The sequence below is a fragment of the Sebastes fasciatus genome, chromosome 19 (genome assembly GCF_043250625.1).
Source record: "Sebastes fasciatus isolate fSebFas1 chromosome 19, fSebFas1.pri, whole genome shotgun sequence".
NCBI classification, from domain to species: Eukaryota; Metazoa; Chordata; class Actinopteri; order Perciformes; family Sebastidae; genus Sebastes; species Sebastes fasciatus.
The window spans coordinates 3,018,497-3,035,921 of NC_133813.1; the positions used below are offsets into that span (position 1 = coordinate 3,018,497).

General features: G+C 42.2%; 1 protein-coding gene across 3 annotated transcripts in view; it reads right to left on the reverse strand.

The window, feature by feature from the left end:
• Window positions 1-279: 279 nt before the first annotated feature.
• The window catches only part of ttc28 (tetratricopeptide repeat domain 28), a 132,504-nt gene continuing 115,358 nt past the window's right edge, over window positions 280-17,425 (reverse strand). For 2 of the 3 annotated variants that reach the window (XM_074618020.1, XM_074618022.1), the window contains 15 exons: window positions 16,184-16,379; window positions 12,567-12,707; window positions 12,308-12,452; window positions 11,884-12,063; window positions 9,804-10,369; window positions 9,481-9,728; window positions 8,589-8,713; window positions 6,625-6,702; window positions 6,372-6,531; window positions 6,078-6,154; window positions 4,647-4,670; window positions 4,354-4,483; window positions 3,072-3,179; window positions 2,307-2,946; window positions 280-2,084 (listed from right to left, as the gene is read on the reverse strand). In XM_074618020.1, the coding sequence (XP_074474121.1) occupies window positions 986-2,084; window positions 2,307-2,946; window positions 3,072-3,179; window positions 4,354-4,483; window positions 4,647-4,670; window positions 6,078-6,154; window positions 6,372-6,531; window positions 6,625-6,702; window positions 8,589-8,713; window positions 9,481-9,728; window positions 9,804-10,369; window positions 11,884-12,063; window positions 12,308-12,452; window positions 12,567-12,707; window positions 16,184-16,379 (3,917 nt within the window). In that variant the 3' untranslated portion in view covers window positions 280-985. The remainder of the gene's footprint in view (window positions 2,085-2,306; window positions 2,947-3,071; window positions 3,180-4,353; window positions 4,484-4,646; window positions 4,671-6,077; window positions 6,155-6,371; window positions 6,532-6,624; window positions 6,703-8,588; window positions 8,714-9,480; window positions 9,729-9,803; window positions 10,370-11,883; window positions 12,064-12,307; window positions 12,453-12,566; window positions 12,708-16,183; window positions 16,380-17,425) is intronic. The other variant, XM_074618021.1, reaches the window with a different exon arrangement.

The window sequence follows — 17,425 nt, forward strand, 5'->3', positions numbered from 1 at the left end:
ATAGCAATTCAATTTATGTAGTGGAATAAAAAGTACAACTTTTTCCCTCTGAAATGTAGTGGAGTAGAAGTATAAAGTTGCCAAAATAAAGTAAGTAAAGTACATGTACCTCAAAAAAAGTACTTGAGAAAATGTACTAAATTACTTCCCACCACTGGATTATAATGCATTTTTGCAGAATTTAGATAAATATTACTACTTCTGAAATCTAATCTAAGATTTACTGTTTCATGTTTATTATAAGTAGAAAGAGAATTGATTTATGTCATGGAAGCAAAACAAGGAAAGGAACATTTTTATTCGTCCACTTCTTGAGAATTGAGATATTTCTAAATAGGAGTCTGGCACCGCTGTAAAATTGTACATTATAAAGTCACTTAACACACCGAACAGCAAGAGGTACCATGCTGACAATCACACATCAAATCAAATCTCCATAAAAAATATCAAAATCTTTTCCTTACGTCTTCCTTTAATTGTCTTTATAAAATGTATAATAATGACTGGAAAACACAGTTTACTTTACAAAATAAATGACAACAAGAAGCATTGATAATGACATTTAACAATAATAATTATTACACAATAAATCAAGATCAACTTACACAAATATAGCGAGCATTTAGGTTGACAGAAAATGTTCTCAGGCGTTCAGTCAACAGTACGTGGAGGCATTGAGACACATGCTCTCTGGTCAGTCATGAAAACACAGTTAAAGCCAGACTTAACACTTCTCTAAGAGTCATTTTGTCCTTCCAGCTCTGTCCAGAAGAAGGCACAGTCATCACATTCAAAACATTAACATCCCTTCACACAAAAAAGTAGTGATGTGTAAAATCAGTCAGTATGAAACAGTACTTTTTTTTATCATAGTCTTCAGCAGGTATTGCTAAAAATGTGGTAGTATTTAGCTGGCAAACGGACAGCTTCTGTCATAGTAAAAACACCAAGAATGTAACAGGAGTTTGGCCCAACATCCCAGCTCTCAACATTTAGAGGATGGAAAGAAATGTCCAGGTGAGAGAAACTTGTATCCGTTCCCAGAGGGAAGTTTGATGCCTCCTTTAGAGGATGGAGGTGGAGGAGGTTTACCCGCCAGTTTTTGGTGACCATTCGGTCTGCCGCCAGTGTTGTGATCCTCCGATCCGTCTGCAGTTTTACTGCCAGACTCATGTCTAGGTGAGAGATTAAGCAAACCCAAAACATCCTTCTGAACTGTACTCATTTTTTTATTCCCACCTCGGAGTAGACTGGCGGGGCAGGGCACCTCGTGTTTCTGGCCGGCGTTGGCCCAGAAGGTTTTTAAGTTATGAATGGCCTGGACTTTATGATCCCGTCTGGACTGGTTGAGTTCGGGGGTGTTAGCGGGGCTGGAGGAGGCTGAGACGGATCCTGTGGAGGAGTAGGAAAGCGCCGGCGATGGGGCGCTGCCAGCAGGAGAGTGGGAAGGTGAGATGTGGGCGGTGTAAGGTGAGGTAGGGTATTTCAGTTTGAGCTGAGTCTGCACATCTGGAGAAGTGGTGGGGAAAGGTTGTTCTTTCACAGAGAGAGATAAAGACGGAGAGGAAGGAGCTGGGCTGTTGTAGCCGGAGCTGATTTTCTGCAGCGACGAGGAGCGGGACGGAGGTTTAGGTCGGGTCGAGGGAGGTGTTGAAACAGAAGTGGAGCGAGGTGAAAGAGGACTAGAGAGGGAGAGAGGAGAGGAGCAGGCCTTTAGACTGGCTCTACTGGGAGGTCTGCTGAACGCACTGGTCTCAGAGGGCTGGAACCCTCGAGCTCCTCCAGTTGGAGTCAAAGTCGGGGTTGTGGGAGTCGACAGCGAGGGCTGCCTGGCGTGAGCCTCCTCTCTCCCCTCAGGCCCCCTCGGTGTCTTCCCTCTAATGTTGGCCTTCTGCAGACTCTCCACAGCTTGCATGTGGCTCTGGGTCTCCTCCAGGATCTTCTGGGCCAGTTCCTGAGGATCCAGCTGTCCCGCCGGCCCCGTCCTCTCCTCCTGGGACTTCACCGTGCTGTCTGTCTCAGTACTGGACTGGTCCGACTCAGAGCTGCTGACCTTCCCTTTCCCCGTCCTCTGAGGAGGTGAGCTGGAAAAAAGAGAATATTATAGTTGTATTGAAATGAATCCACCGAGGAACAAGAGATGCAAATTAGCTAAGACGTTAAACGCAATCGTAACTTGTGATTTTTAGGTCGTAGTGGGCTCAGTTTTAAAGCTAGCGTGTAGATACTGGTATCATATCAAACTATAAACTATACATTTTAGAAAGGACCACATCGCTCTTTTCTGACAACAACATCTAACTTACTTTTCCTGCTTGTTCTTGGGGCTGGAGGAAACTTTCAGTGGCAGCGGCGGAGCTTTAATGGGAGATGTCGGCGTGCTGATGCTTCCCTTGGAGGAAGTTGTAGTAGGGTACCCATGAGCCCCGGCAGAGCCTCTCCCAGCACCTCCTCTGCCGTGTCGGTGTCCGGCAGGTAGAGGCAGCGTGTCACACTCTCTCCTCCCTCGCCCCAACGGCTCACTGCTGATGATGGAGTACCCCTCATACTCCTCTTCCTCACCTTCTCCTGACTGTCCTCCTCCCTGATTGGTCAGGCGACCTCTCGACATGCCGCCCGAGTGGCGGTGCGAGGCGTAGAGGCCGCCTCCACCGCGGGGTCTATCCGGCTCCTGCTGATGTGAGCGTTGGCTGATGATGTCACTTCCCGCGGGCTCGGGTCGGGAGAGGAAGCTGAGGGAGGAGGCGAGGGAGCTGAGGCTGTAGACGGAGATGGCGTCGCAGGAGAGGTTGTCGGGGCAGACTGGCGGTAAGAAGGAGGGCTGAGAGGGGTAGCAGCTGAAGGAGAGGGGTAAGGAGTGAGGCTGGGACGCCGACTGGGACGACGACAGAGACTCCAGGGACGAAGAACTGTCCATGCTCAGCCGCTTAGGAAGCTCTGTGGAGTCTGATGAAAGAGACAGGTAAACATTTAAACTCATAGATATCACCATGAAGGTTCCCCAGTTGATTACTCACATTAAGACAATTATTTTTTGTATTACAAGTTTTCTGAAAACTTCAGTTTCTCACCAAAGAGTGCCAGAAGAGACTGGAGGGCAAAGTGCATGATGCGCCGGCTGGCCTGCTTTCCGGTCTTCAGCAGGACCTCCTCCTGACCCACCTCACAGAGGTCATAACCTGAAGGAGACAGAATGTAAACAAGTACTGTATAAGTCATATTTTGAGGTACTTTTACTTTCCATTTTATGCTAATTTACACCTCTAACTCTAACTTTAAGATGAAAACATTGTGCTTTATGCACAATACTACAGTATTAAATAAACTTCAAAAGTAGATCAGCTTTCTCCATAAAGACATGTCAACTCTGGAACACATGAACAACTGAAATCTAAATAATTCCAGACATAAAATTGTTTACAACAAAGGTAAACGCAACCAGAGCTGTAACAATCTAGCTAATTGTACAGTAAATTACCAAGGTGTATTAGTGTATGGTGGTGTGTGTATTTTATTGTGTTTCCATGTTAGTGTATTGTGGTTTTATGATACTGAAAGCTGTGTATTTTAATTACACTGTACATGTAGAAGCCCAACCAGAGACAGGAGTTGAAAATGATCATAATAGCTGTAAACTCTCTGTGCAGCACATCAGTTTCATGCTTTCTATTGGAGCTATGTTGAATTGCATCGTCACTATCTAAAATCCTGCATACTACCTTCTAATAAAAGTATATGTTATACAAAGTTTATAAGTCTGCAGGTGCAGGTTTTAATTTTAATGGATAGGAGCGGTCCTATTGATGAAAAGTTAAAAAGATAAAAGTGAGTAATATTAGAGGAGGATGTTCACCAGCAAGAATGGATGTTTTTCAACGTGGTTACACATAAATTGTCCTTGATAATGACTATTAAGCATAAATAAATGATGTAATATTAAAGCTTTATTATTATTATAACTGAGAAACCTCTCATGAAGTATACCTGATTAGAACGTGGTACCAGCTGCTGTGTAAATATAAATAAAACTCTTTAAGTGACCAATCTGCATATGAGTATTTTTACTCTATATACAGTTTGCTGATAATACTTCTGTACATTTACTTATTTTTACTGAGTAGTATTGCTACTTTTACTTAAGTAAAAGATCTGAGTACTTCCTCCAACACCAGAGAGAGACCCATTTTTATCCCAAGTAACAATAAGCTTTCATGCATGATAGTCATTTCGTAAAATGAAAACTGGTTGAATTAGTTAAATAAATGTATTGTTATCTAGTCTGAGCTGTTTGTAGCAGTTAGTTTCACTTCAAAATAAAAGTGAAACTTGTTTTTTATTCTGCTGAGGACTCACCGAGCGCAGCCAGGAACTCGTGGCAGCCTGGAAGCCTCCAGAGCTGCACGCTTATCGACACCTGAATGGGAGCCAGTGAGAAGTCTTGTTCTTTATCTCCGGACTGCAGCTGAACCAGCACCTGGTGAAGCTTTGGAGAGGAAAGCAGCACATGTCATTACATTTCTCATTAAAGCAAGATCCATGTAGCACCCACATCTTTCACATCAACCATAATGTACTGTTATCTTTGTGTGCCTGCGTTGACCGCTCTAACACTGTCTTTGAACTCAGAGTCATCATGAAACACTTACCATTCCCACCATGCTTTTAACCGCCTTAGTGAGGTGGTGTGTGAGAGAAAGAGGAAACAGAACTTTAGTGGTTTATTCCTGAGTAACTGTTGGGTTTGAGTCACTGCACACTGAGCCATGCATGGATGATGAGGTAACTACTGTAGGTCCCTCTGACTGACAAGTAAACAGATGGATGTAAGAAATGACAGCAAAGTGAGTGGTAGTGTGTCCTATTAAAGGAGCAGTGTGTAGGATCTGGAGGCATCTAGTGGTGAGGATGCAGATTGCAATCAACTGAAACTTCTCCTGTGTGCCAAGCGTGTCGGAGAACTACTGTACGGTGGTCGACGCAAAAATGTGCCCCAAATCCTACACACTGCTCCTTTAAGTATGATTTTAAGGTACTAATATTTCTATTTTGTAACTTTCTCCTGCTGTTCCTCTACATTTAGTGACAGCTATTAGTTATTTTTCAGATTAAAATTTTACGTTTAAAACAAACAAATGATAATCTTATAAAATACAGTGCACTGTTAAAGATTAAACCAGTGATTCCCAACTTGTGATCTCTTAGGAGTCCTCACATGGGTTCATTTAAATAACCGTTCACATGACGAAAGAATGTAAACTTGCACGGCAACTGAATTATCACGATGTCACAAGATCACGCAAGAATCGCAGGGTCAAATGTCAGAGAAAAGTCCATCTTGTCAAGCTTCAAGTAACGCGTTTGTGTCCAACAAGCCAGACCACGGACCAATCAGTGTCCTGTCAGGAGCCACTGCAGCTACAGGTGTGGTTTAGGTGTGTGTGAGGCGACACGAAGAAGCGACTGTTCGTTCTAAACAGAAATGGCGTCTCTTGAAGAGGTTAGAGTAGATGCTGCAATAACATCAGTGCTATCAGAACTGGAGCACATTTCTTCATTGAAAGGAGAGCAAAGAACGGCACTGAAGGTGATGTTCTTGGCCTTCGGTTAGTTTCGCTTTCGTTAGTTTGATTGACGGATGGTTCATCCAATCAGCTGCCAAGTATGTTTTGAAAGTGCCTGCCGTTTTCCAAACAGTTTACAATGACGGCTTCTCAGATGGATCTGTGAAACAAACCATCTGACAGGGTCAGAACTTAGTTTGTTCTTCTTCTTATCTCCCATTAATCATCTCAGGACCCCTCCGATTTATCTGGTGACTCTTTGGAGGGGCCCGACCCCTAGGTTGGGAACCACTGGACTAAACTACAGAACAATGAGTACTTCTACTTTTGATACTTTAAGTACATTTAGCTGATAATACTTCTGTACTTAAATAACAAATGCAGCACTTTTAAATGTAGTGGAGTATTTTATATTGTTGTATTGGTACTTTTACTGAAGTAAAGGAACGGAGTACTTCTTCTTTCGCCACTGGTATGAATGAATAATGTCGCCACTACTACACAACATGCCAGTACCTTATGAATGAGCTGCTCTCCGGCCTCAGATACTGTGACCAGTTTACAGAGAGCCTGCAGAGCTGGAGGAGTGAGACCTGAGGACGGACATATGAGGGTAATTAGACATTTAATTTATTTGCTTCTTTTAGTTACAATGATTATTTATAACTAAGTAATGTGGTCAGATTCTGGAGGTACATGGTGAAATACAGTCTGGATCCTGGAGGGATTAACCGACTAACTCAACAGGTTGTTATTCTATCAGTGTGATTGACACAAGAGACATTTTGAATAATGGAGGAGCTGTGCTACCGAGCAGCGCCTGGAGGGTGGTGCTGCACTGTTGCAGCCGATCCCCGGGGTCCGATGTGGGGAAGAACACCGCCGCAGGGAGACCGGCGCCGCTACCGGAGAAGTCCAACCGGAAACCCACCGCAGACAGGAGGGCCTGCCACCCGGGCACCCCGCAGACCTGCCCCGGAGGAGAGAGAGGACACCTGGACATCAGTGGAGGAGGAGACACAGAGGCTGACATTTAAAGATAAAGAGAGAGCAGCACACTGACCTTATTCTCTACGCTCTGTTGTGACGTGTACATCGGGTTACACTGGCCGCTCTGAATACGCTGCAAAGACTTCTCAACCTGTAGAGAGAAAAGAGAGTTCAGACTCTGGCCTCCTGGCTGGTGTTCAACATGAACCGACCGGTCCATTTCATCGTCAATCAATCAATCAATCAATCAATCAATCAATCAACAGTCCTGGTCCTTATGAGCAAAATAAGGTATCACATCATAGTCGTTACCTTTCCTTGTGTGTTGTTATGGCATCAAAAACGAAATAGTAAATAGTTAGTAGCTTGTAATAGCTTGTTATTTATAGGTTACAATATTTTATTCTAGGTCTTCACTCTTGACCTTTGTTAAAGGGCCAGTGTGTAGCATTTAGTCCAGGGGTCAGCAACCTTTACTATCAAAAGAGACATTTTAGGCAAAACAAAATCTGTCTGGAGCCGCAAAACATTTGATCATTGTGATGAAGGTAACACAGTTTATAGTCTAAGTATATAGTATATAAAATATTTGAAGCTGATAAGAGACTCTTAGAGAAACATAAACGGACTGAAACGCAGTAGGATTCTCTGATGTGGCCCTGAGCTGCCGTTTAAAGGGGATATATCAGTAAGCAGCATGCTCTAATGGAGATCTGATTGATGGAGCCGGCTGGATACTGTACAGAATTTGTATTGATTTAAGATAAAAGTATTGTCTTTTTTTTAGTAGATGGCGGGAAAGGGATGAAGCAGAAGCAGCAGGAGGACGGAGGGAAGACAACGTGCTGAGAAAAGCATTTTCTGGTGACTGTGGATCATGAAACTGGGGGAGGGGATGAAACGTAGTGATGGACATGACCTCACTATAGTATGGAAACATATTCATATACAGTATGTACTTTTTGATCTTTAAAATCAGAAATGATGCAAAACTGTGTTTGCAATCACCCTAAAAGTCTTAATAAGTATTAACAAGTGTTGGAGGAAGTATTCAGATCCTTTACTTCAGTAAAAGTACGAATACCACGCTGTGAAAATAATCCAATAGAATTGAAACTGTTCCTTCAGTAAAAGTATCTAAGTATAATCAGGAAAATGTAGTTAAAACTGTGACTGTTGTACTATTATATATAATATCACTAGATTATTATTACTCATGCATTAATATAAAAGTTGAGTTTTGTTTTTTTACTTGAGTAATCGATTCGATTAATTATTTTTGATCCAGTTTTATATATAAGGACATATATTAGGGATTTTTTTAATTTAAAAACAATAAAAAATATATTATTTATTTATAATATATTTTTATTTATTTATTATTTTTATTTAAATTTGTATTTATTTATTTATAATAAATTTTAAAATCTATCTTCCTTATCTATTTTTATTTATTTATTTTATTAGGATATTTTACGTTATTGTTGTTATTCCTTGTCTGTACATACAGTATGTGTGTTGGGGTTTGTATGTATAGTACGATATAACTAAAAGATAAAAAATAATTAAATACAGTTAAAAAAAATGATTAAAACAATTAAAAAGGAAAAGCTGGAACCATGAAATGTTTTTATATGACAAATATTTAAACAATTATCAGAATAGTTGGCAATCAATTTTACTATCAATCAACTAATCGTTTCAGTTCTACCTGTATATTTTGTTAATTTATTACTAAACATCATATTTTATAAACTCTTCATATGTTTGTTCATGCAAAAATCTTAATTTGTAAAGTCACTAAAAGTGTCAGATAAATATAGTGAAGTAAAGAGTAAAGTAAGAGTTCCTCAAATGTGTACTTCAGTCACATTCTACCTGTGGTGTTATAACAGGTGTTGGTGGAGAGCTGGCTGTCCACTCACAGAGCTCATGTGGCTCTGAGGTGTTAAATTAATCACGATGGCTCCAGTCTGGTGTAAACAGTGTAAACAGTGTGACTGTGTTAATATCCTGATCAGTGTGGAGGAGTCTCACCAGGTGGAGCAGCACTCGGAGGGCGTCTCTGGCCCTCTCTGGGTACTGGAGGATCTCTGCCAGGGCCTGGCCGACCAGCGACATGGGGCTGTTCAGCTTCACATCACAGCCAACCAGCATGTAGCCTGAAGGAAAACACACACACACACACACACACACACACACACACACACACACACACACACACACAAACAGATATTAACCCCTTAACCATTCCATTGAATAAAAGAAAACAACAGCGATCTATAGCGACCACTGGGGTGGAGGGGACGTAGTTATTTTAAGCCAAAACATGATCTTTTCCCCTAAACTTAACTAAGTGGTTTTCTTGCCTGTTTTACAACGTGTCAGAAAGTGTTGCTTTGCGGTTTCTGACCGCCATCTACGAGGCTTATAGCAACTGATAAAAAAAGATCTGAAAAAAGTCTGAAAAAATGTCCAAAAAAAAAGATCTGAAAAAAAGATCTGAAAATGTCTTAAAAAAAAGATCTAAAAAAATTTCCGTAAAAAAAGATCTGAAAAAAGTCTGAAAAAAAGTCTGAAAAAAAAGATCTGAAAAATGTCTGAAAAAAAGATCTGAAAAAAGTCTGAAAAAAAAGTCTGAAAAAATGTTCCGAAAAAAATGTCCGAAAAAAAAGATCTCACGATTACGTGGATTAAAAAGGAACTGGTTTTGTGGGACACATTTCAGTGCATTACTTTTCGTAGGTATAGCTACGTACGATGTAGGAGAACAGACTGAAATTCATAGGAAAGAAATCATCATAATCGACTATCCTTTTATAATCTCTGCTATATTTCAGGCCGTTTATGAGTGGGAGTTCTGTTATGGTCATTAATCACAGCTGGCAGATTTGTGCTTGGTGTTCATGTGTGTTGGTGTTTTGCTCACCGGCCCAGTTGGACGGGTGTGAGAAGTGCTTGCTGCTCTGCAGACTCTTCATGGCCTCCGTCAGAGCGGCGCTGGCTTTGGTCCCGTTGAGCAAGGCGGTGTAGAAGGTGTGTGTGAAGATTTTGGAGGCAGCTATCGGTACGGGCCACAGGGAGATGCACACACACTGGACCCCCGCGGCCAGGAAGGCCCGGGTCAGACCCACCGCGCCATCGGCCGTCACCCTGCTGCTGGACTCCGGGTACAACCTGAAGGGGACGGGAGGTCAGAGGTCAGGTGGAACCTAGCAGGTGAAACGTTAAATCTGAGTAACAGTTCTATACCTCAGAACCACCAGTTTGACGGTTAAACACAGGTCCAGTATATCAGCAGCAGTGAGGAGGAAGTCATGAAGCGGCGGACTGTCACACACACTCTCCATGTCACACATGCTCTCGCCGTCCTCGCTCGTTTCCTCCGCTCCTCGCAGTCTCTCCGGGCTCTTTGCAAACGAACCCCTAATCCTTCTGTCCTGACCAGCGGTGTCCCCCGAGGTCGACCCCCCACACGGTGACTTCTCCCTGGGTCGCCCGCCGGCCCCCTCTAACCCAGCGTGCTCCTGGCTGGGGGCGAGCACCAAAGCGGCGAGCTTCCAGGATACGTGAGTGGCAAAGTGGACGCACTCTGCCTGACTCAGAGCGGCGAGCACGCGCTCCTTGGTGGCGTTGGCTCCAGTCAGGGGGTGACATCCCATCTGTTCCCCCAGCCACAGAGCTTCATCCTGGGCTGAAGGTAACGGGCCCCACAGCCAGCGGTCCATCACGGAGGGGGGCAGGCGAGGAGCCCCAACCACCGCCGCCACTGAGCCGCCATCTGAGCAAAGTAAGGGACCGCCGCGGCGAGGATGTGGCTGTGGGTTGAACACAGGTCAGCAGATATGAGTTTACATTCTGGAGAGATTTTCTACAGTTTAAGGAGCCAATAACAATAAAAATACCATATATCATATCACTGTTACAACTTAAACATAAACTCCAGTGGTGGAATGAACAGAACTAAGTACTTAGTTACTCAAGTACTGTTTAAGTACAAATTTGAGGTACTTGTTCTTAACTTGAGTATTTTAATCTCATGCCACTTTCCACTTCTACTCCACTACTTTTCAGATAGAGAGGGAAATATTGTACTTTTGACTTTATTTGACAGCTTTAGTTACTTACTAACTTCATTTATATTTTTGCACACAAAACATATGAAGATATACACCTGAGACAATTAGCTGATTAATCAATTGCCAGAAAATTAATTGTCAACAATTTAATAATTGTTAAAGTTATTTTTCATGAAAAGATTTGCTGCTTTTCCTTTAAAGGGACTGTTTGTAACTTTGTAAGCGTATAAATGTAGCGGGTCGGGACACATGCGTGTTCGCATATGCGCGCTCGCGTGTGGCCAGAGCCTCGTCTCCTCTGCCTGCTTGCCTTCACTCAGACAGCGCGCGTTCTCGCTCAGCTCGCTCCACCTCTAGACGTGAACGCGCGCTCACTCCACACTGCAGAAGAGTTAGTTTAGCTCTGAGAATATCTAGTGAATGTTCAGTGGACGTTTGTGCAGAAATAACTGCTGCAGCTCCTCCAGACCAACAGAGGTTTCCCGTGTCTTGTGAAGTGACGGAGCTCCGCAGAGAGACACGTTATCGTCTCGTTACCGACCGGGTGCCGGTGTCTTCGGCTGCCGGCTGCGGTCGGGAGGCGATAACGTAACTCGTTGAGGAGCCCCGCTGCTGAAGCCTGCGCTGAGCAGGAAAAGCCAACACTAGGATCAGCATTGATTCATGGAGAGACCGTCGTCTGGTCAGCTAACATTACTGCCAAGCAGCTGAAATATAGAGTGATATTGTGCTTTTAGCTGACGTGTGTCTCCTCACTGTGTTGAGCGATGCTCGTTCAGGTATATGTAGAGCGAGCAAGCGTGAGCCCGACGCTGACTTTCGTTGACTTCACGGCCACAGGTGTCGCTGTTAACAAGCATTTCTGAATCTTACAAATAGTCCCTTTAATAATTCAAAATGAGCTCAACTACAACAGTAAAATCCTGCTTTTACATTAATGCATAATAATAATAATCTAATGATAGAATATATAATAGTAGAACAGGGTACATTTTTAAACTTTTAATACTTTAAGTACATTTTGAATGCAGTATTTTTGTATTTGAGTATATTTACATTGTGGTACTTTTACTGAAGTAAAGGATCTGAATACTTCCTCCAGCACTGATAAATTCATACAAGACTACAAACATACAACAGCAACATATAGAATATTATAAGGAGAATTCAACAAAAATACATCAATTAACACAGAGTATATTACAATCACAGCGTTTAAGATAAAGATCTTTTTAAAGATATGATTTGTTTACCTTGCTTGTGGCTCCCAGGCTGCCTAAAGACGGAACAGAGATGAGACTGAACCTCTCATAGAGATACTCGTTAGAGGAGCTGCCTTTGAGCAAGGCGAATGGGATCAGGTACAATTCTCCCTCCAGCACCAACACCAGCTGTCTGTGTCGGCCCACCGGTCCACTGCTGTGCATCAGGCCCTGCAGACCAAACAACACACACAGATCCAGTTTAAAAAAGGTATACAAATATAGAAGAAATGATGTATGAACACACACCCACCCACACACACACACACACACACAAACCCACACACACACACACACACACAAACCCACACACACACAAACCCACACACACACAAACACACACACACACACACACACACACACACACACACACACACACACACACACACACACACACACACAGACACACACCCACCCCTTCCATCGGTGCTATGAGCAGGTCATAAAGGGCCCGTAGAGGAGGTTTGCTGATGTTACTGGGCCGGTAAGGAGGAGATGATAAGCTGTCCTTCGCTGGAGACACTGTGGCGCTGTAGAGGCTCGTCATGCTCTGACAGCTTCTGTTAAACACACAGATACAGATACACACATGTAATGCTTTGAGCTGAATGCTAACATGCTAAAGTTGAGCAGGTATAATGTGAACCATGTTAAACATGAAGCTAAAGTGTGACCTGTTGAAGAGGTTGTTTCTGGACACCATGCGGAGGTAGCCCGTGGGGTCGGTGGCCGAAGTCAGTTTGTTGTTCAGCTCCTCAAACTGTTGCTCTAACAGATCTCCAGCTTCACTCTCCGTCTCACTGCTGGAGCAACCTCTGGGAAGTAGACAACAACACAGAGGGATTATCATATATATATATACAGTATATACATATATATACTGTATATACTGTATATGCAGTATACTGTATACTCTTATCAACATGGGAGTGGGCAAATATGCTGCTTTATTCAAATGTATGTATATATTTATTATTGGAAATCAATTAACAACACAAAACAATGTGTGGGCATGTCTGGAAAGGGGAGACTCGTGGGTACCCATAGAACCCATTTTCATTCACTGATCTGGAGGTCAGAGGTCAAGGGACCCCTTTGAAAATGACCATGACAGTTTTTCCTCGCCAAAATTGAGAGTAAGTTTGGAGCGTTATTTAACCTCCTTCATGACAGGCTACTATGGCATGGTTGGTACCGATGGATTCATCAGTTTTACTAGTTTCATATGATACCAGTATCAGACTTTTCTTCTGTCTTTGTTTCAGACTTTTTTTCAGGCATTTTTCAGACTTTTTTTTGGACAATTTTCAGATTTTTTTTCTGCCTTTTTTTTTTTTTTTTTTTACCATTTTCAGACATTTTTCAGACTTTTTATTGGACATTTCTTTGGACAAAAACCCTGATACATTCCCCTATCGAGAGGTCAGAGGTCAAGGGACCCCTTTGAAAATGGCCATGACAGTTTTTCCTCGCCAAAATTTAGCGAAAGTTTGGAGCGTTATTTAACCTCCTGCGTGACAGCTTGTATGACATGGTTGGTACCGATGGATTCATCAGGTTTTCTAGTTTCATATGATACCTTCACTCTAGCTTTTTTATTATCGCGTTAACTTTGACTTTCATTTATTATTAGGGGCTCCGGGAGATGGACCTTCAGTTAGCAGAAACTCCAGCACCAGGAGTCCCAGTGGACTGGTGGAGCGCTGGGTGGAGCGCTGGGTAGAACCTGTGGAACGGCAGCAACAGAAAGTTTGCTGATCTGGCGGGGACTCTGGCGGTCCCCCGGGATCAGACTCCCGGGCACTGTGGTTTTGCGCTGGCTGACTGTGAGTTGCTACAGCTATGCTAACTCAAGGTCCGTCATCCGGAGCCACCGCACGCTCTCCTCCCGGTGAAGTATTCTCCTGGTGGCGGGGAGGATGAAACAAAAGTCGTTTTCTTGTTTCTGCCACTTTAGATTTAATCAAATAAACAAACCATCAAAACGCACACGGACCGTACAACCTCCGGTTAGTGGCACAGTAAACATACAGATGGCTAACGTTAACTGCAGGCCGACGCCACACGGGAAGATTAGAAGATATCAGTGTTATTTTTAAATAACTAATGACTGTAAATTTAGATGGTATGGACCCAGAAGTAGAGGTGAAATGCTGCACCCTAGTTGTTTGGAGCATGAATGTTACACATTGCACCTTTAAACATCAGGAAACATTTGTATTTTGAGGATACGACAGGATGCAGAAAGCGAGTTAACGTGTGATGTTTAACGTGCTGCAGTGACGCCTCTTCAAGAGAGTGACGAGAGTCTCTTCGCAGCGATTAATCACAGCTCTCGGGCTTTATGTACTGGACTGATGGCTCTCAGCTAGCAAACGCCATTAGGTTTTATGGAGTCCTCTGGCTGCAGCTCGGAGAGATTTGATTTGTGTTAAAAGAGCAGTTTCTACATGCTGGAGGGCCGTAAAGCTCCACTGGTGGGTTGGAAAACATTTTAATGCCGCATATGTGCAAATACTTCTCACGCTGTGGATGAGCAGGATTCATAATCATCACATAGAAACGGAGGGAGGCTCCAGGCTCGCCACATCTTCAACACACACACACACACGATGAATGGCTGCTGGCTGCAGGAAGCCCACTGCAGCGGTTTCCACAGAAAGTTGAGACTCAGTTTGTGTGGGGGAACATTTGCTGACACGACGACACATGGTAGTGATTTACAAAGTCGTCCAGCGGTGCCGACCGCGGCCCCAAGTTTGCGGGCGGGATAATTGAGTGTAAGGCAATATGGCAGCAGAGAGCAGGAGGAGAGGAAGACGGATGACATGCAGCGTGCGGCTCCTCCGTCTTCTTTAGTTTGTTCTGTTCTCTTTGTGTTTTAATGAGTGACGACGAACAGTAACAAGACTCACAGTCTACGGCCGCGCTAGCTGCTCTCTGAGCCTGGACATGCTCATTATGATGATTTTTATAATGTTTACCATGTTCACCATCTTAGTTTAGTGTGTAACCATGGTAACATATGCTAATTAGCAGTGGTGGAGGAAGTATTCAGGTCCTTTACTTGAGTAAAAGTACTAATACCACACTGTGAAAATATTCTGTTACAAAGTAAAAGTCCTGCATTCAAGAAAATATACTGTACTTTAAGTATTAAAAGTATAAAAATGTCCCCTGTGACTGTTCTACTATTATATATTCTATCATTAGATTATTATTACTGATGCATTAATGTGAAATCAGGATTTTAATGCTGTAGTTGGATGAGCTGGAGCTCTTTTTGAACTATTTACTAATGATTATTTTCATTATGGATTCATCTGATGATTATTTTCTGCATTAATCAACTGATTGTTTGGTTTGTAAAAATAGTGAAAATATGAATAACCCAGAGCCCAAAGTGACACTTTCACAATGTTTGTTTAGTCCACCAACAGTCCAAATCTATGGAGGACGGAACCTGCCAAAATAAAAAATATATGAATAAATGAATAAAGGAATAAATGAATGAATAAATAAATAAATAAATCACTTGATAAATAAATAAATATGTCATTAAATATAGCAAAAATAATATTCAAAATTTATTAATTAATTAATTAATTCATGGACAAAATGTGACATACATTTATATGTCTCTTTTAATTTGCTTCTTTATTTATTTATCTTTGTATTAATTTCCTTATTTACTTTTCTGTTTAATTTTCCCTTTTATTCATTTATGTATTTATTTTTATTCAATTTTCAATGTATTTATTTTGCAATTATTATTTTTTTATTTTATATATTTATTTTTAAATGTGTGTATTTATTTATGTATTTATGCATTTATCAAGACTTGAGTTGGTAAACAGACATAAACACCGTTAGATAGCTAGCATATTGTCAGTCGACAAATTAATTAATTAATTAATTAATTAATCAACTAATCGTTTCAGCTGTACTTGAATAAACTTATAACAAAACGTCATATTTTATAAACTCCTCATATGTTTTATTGTAAAAATGTAAATCAGAGAAGTAACTAAATCTTGTCAGATAAAAGTAGTGAAATAAAAAAGTACCTCAAATGTGTACTTAAGTCCAGTACTTGGGTATTTGCAGGTTTTTGGTCATAAATCAAAGTAATGGAAGAGTTTTAATTTTGACCTGAAGATGGCGCTAGAGGAAAAGACTCCATGTTGGACTGAATCTGTGTTTTAGTTTTGGTGAATATTAGGATTAAGTGTGTTATGTTGTTAATGACAGAATCATCTCACAACTGTGTCAGTAAAGAGAAAGTAGAAACCTGCTGTAATGGCTGTCCACTCCTAGAGCCTCTCTAGCGTTGCAGATGTACTGCTCCAGAGACAGAGGACCTCCTCCTGCTCCTCCTCCTCCTCCTCCTCCTCCTCCCTGTGGACTCCCTCCTTCACCTCCTCCACCATCCTGGAACTCCTCTCCTCCGGACTCTCCCAGATACACCTCGTTAAACTTCACAATACCTGTTGAAGCATTTCAGGACGAGTCAATTAGTATACATGTGTGTTTATTTGTGTTTGCATGAAGGGTGTACTATAAAGTGGTACGTGAAGTGTTACTGGAAGGATCCACTTTAAAGCCGGTCTTGCATCGCTGTAAAACATAGTCTGCATACAAAATTGCTCCAAACTCAGTATGCAGGGGACTATCTTAATTATTAACAAGGCTAAAAGTCCAAAGCCCTCGTAAAGAGTGAATGTTAGGAGCTGCAATGTTTGTTGCAACCCTCAAAAACAAAAGTGACGGAGCTACAAATATGAAGTTCCACTGAGGGTGGCCTTAAAATCCAAAGGTTTATTCCCTTCGGTGCACAAATGTCCTCAACTGTCACGACAGTTAGATTGTGAGATATGTGTACACATGGTCGACATTTCAGCCTGAGGATGGCGCAAGAGGAAACGATCACAGGAAGTCCAGAATAAAAGGGTTCATCCACTGAGGAGAATGAGTGAACTCAGTAAATGTCACAGCTATCAGCGCATCAGATTTAGGTCCAGTTCCAGAGTCCCCTCTTAAGGCCCTGACAGACCAAGCTGACGGTCAGTTTGGCTCGTCAGTGAGCGTCCGTCTTAAACTTAGACATTTATTTATATTGGTCTGGTTCTTCACCTCTGCATTTAAGTATTTTATCCTCAGTATTTTAGGAGCAACTTGGGGTTCAGTGTCTCACTCAAGGACACTTCGACATGCAGTCAGCAGGAACCGGGATTTGGACTTACGGTTGAAGGACGACCGCTCTACCCACTGAGCTACCGGCCTACTTTATTTGCGCTGGCTCTAGTCTGCCTGTGTCAGAGGTTTTTTCGGCCGATTCAGCACGTTGAATGTGTTTTGGGCTCATATCATGGACTACTGGAACCAGACTTTAGAAGCATCAAGAGATCACGCTAAGAAATAATATCACATTAAAGCTGCAGTAGTCAGTATATATTTTTGGCATCATTGGGCAAATATCCCATAATAACCTTTCAGCATATTGTAATTCAAGTGTTCTGAGAGAAAACTAGAC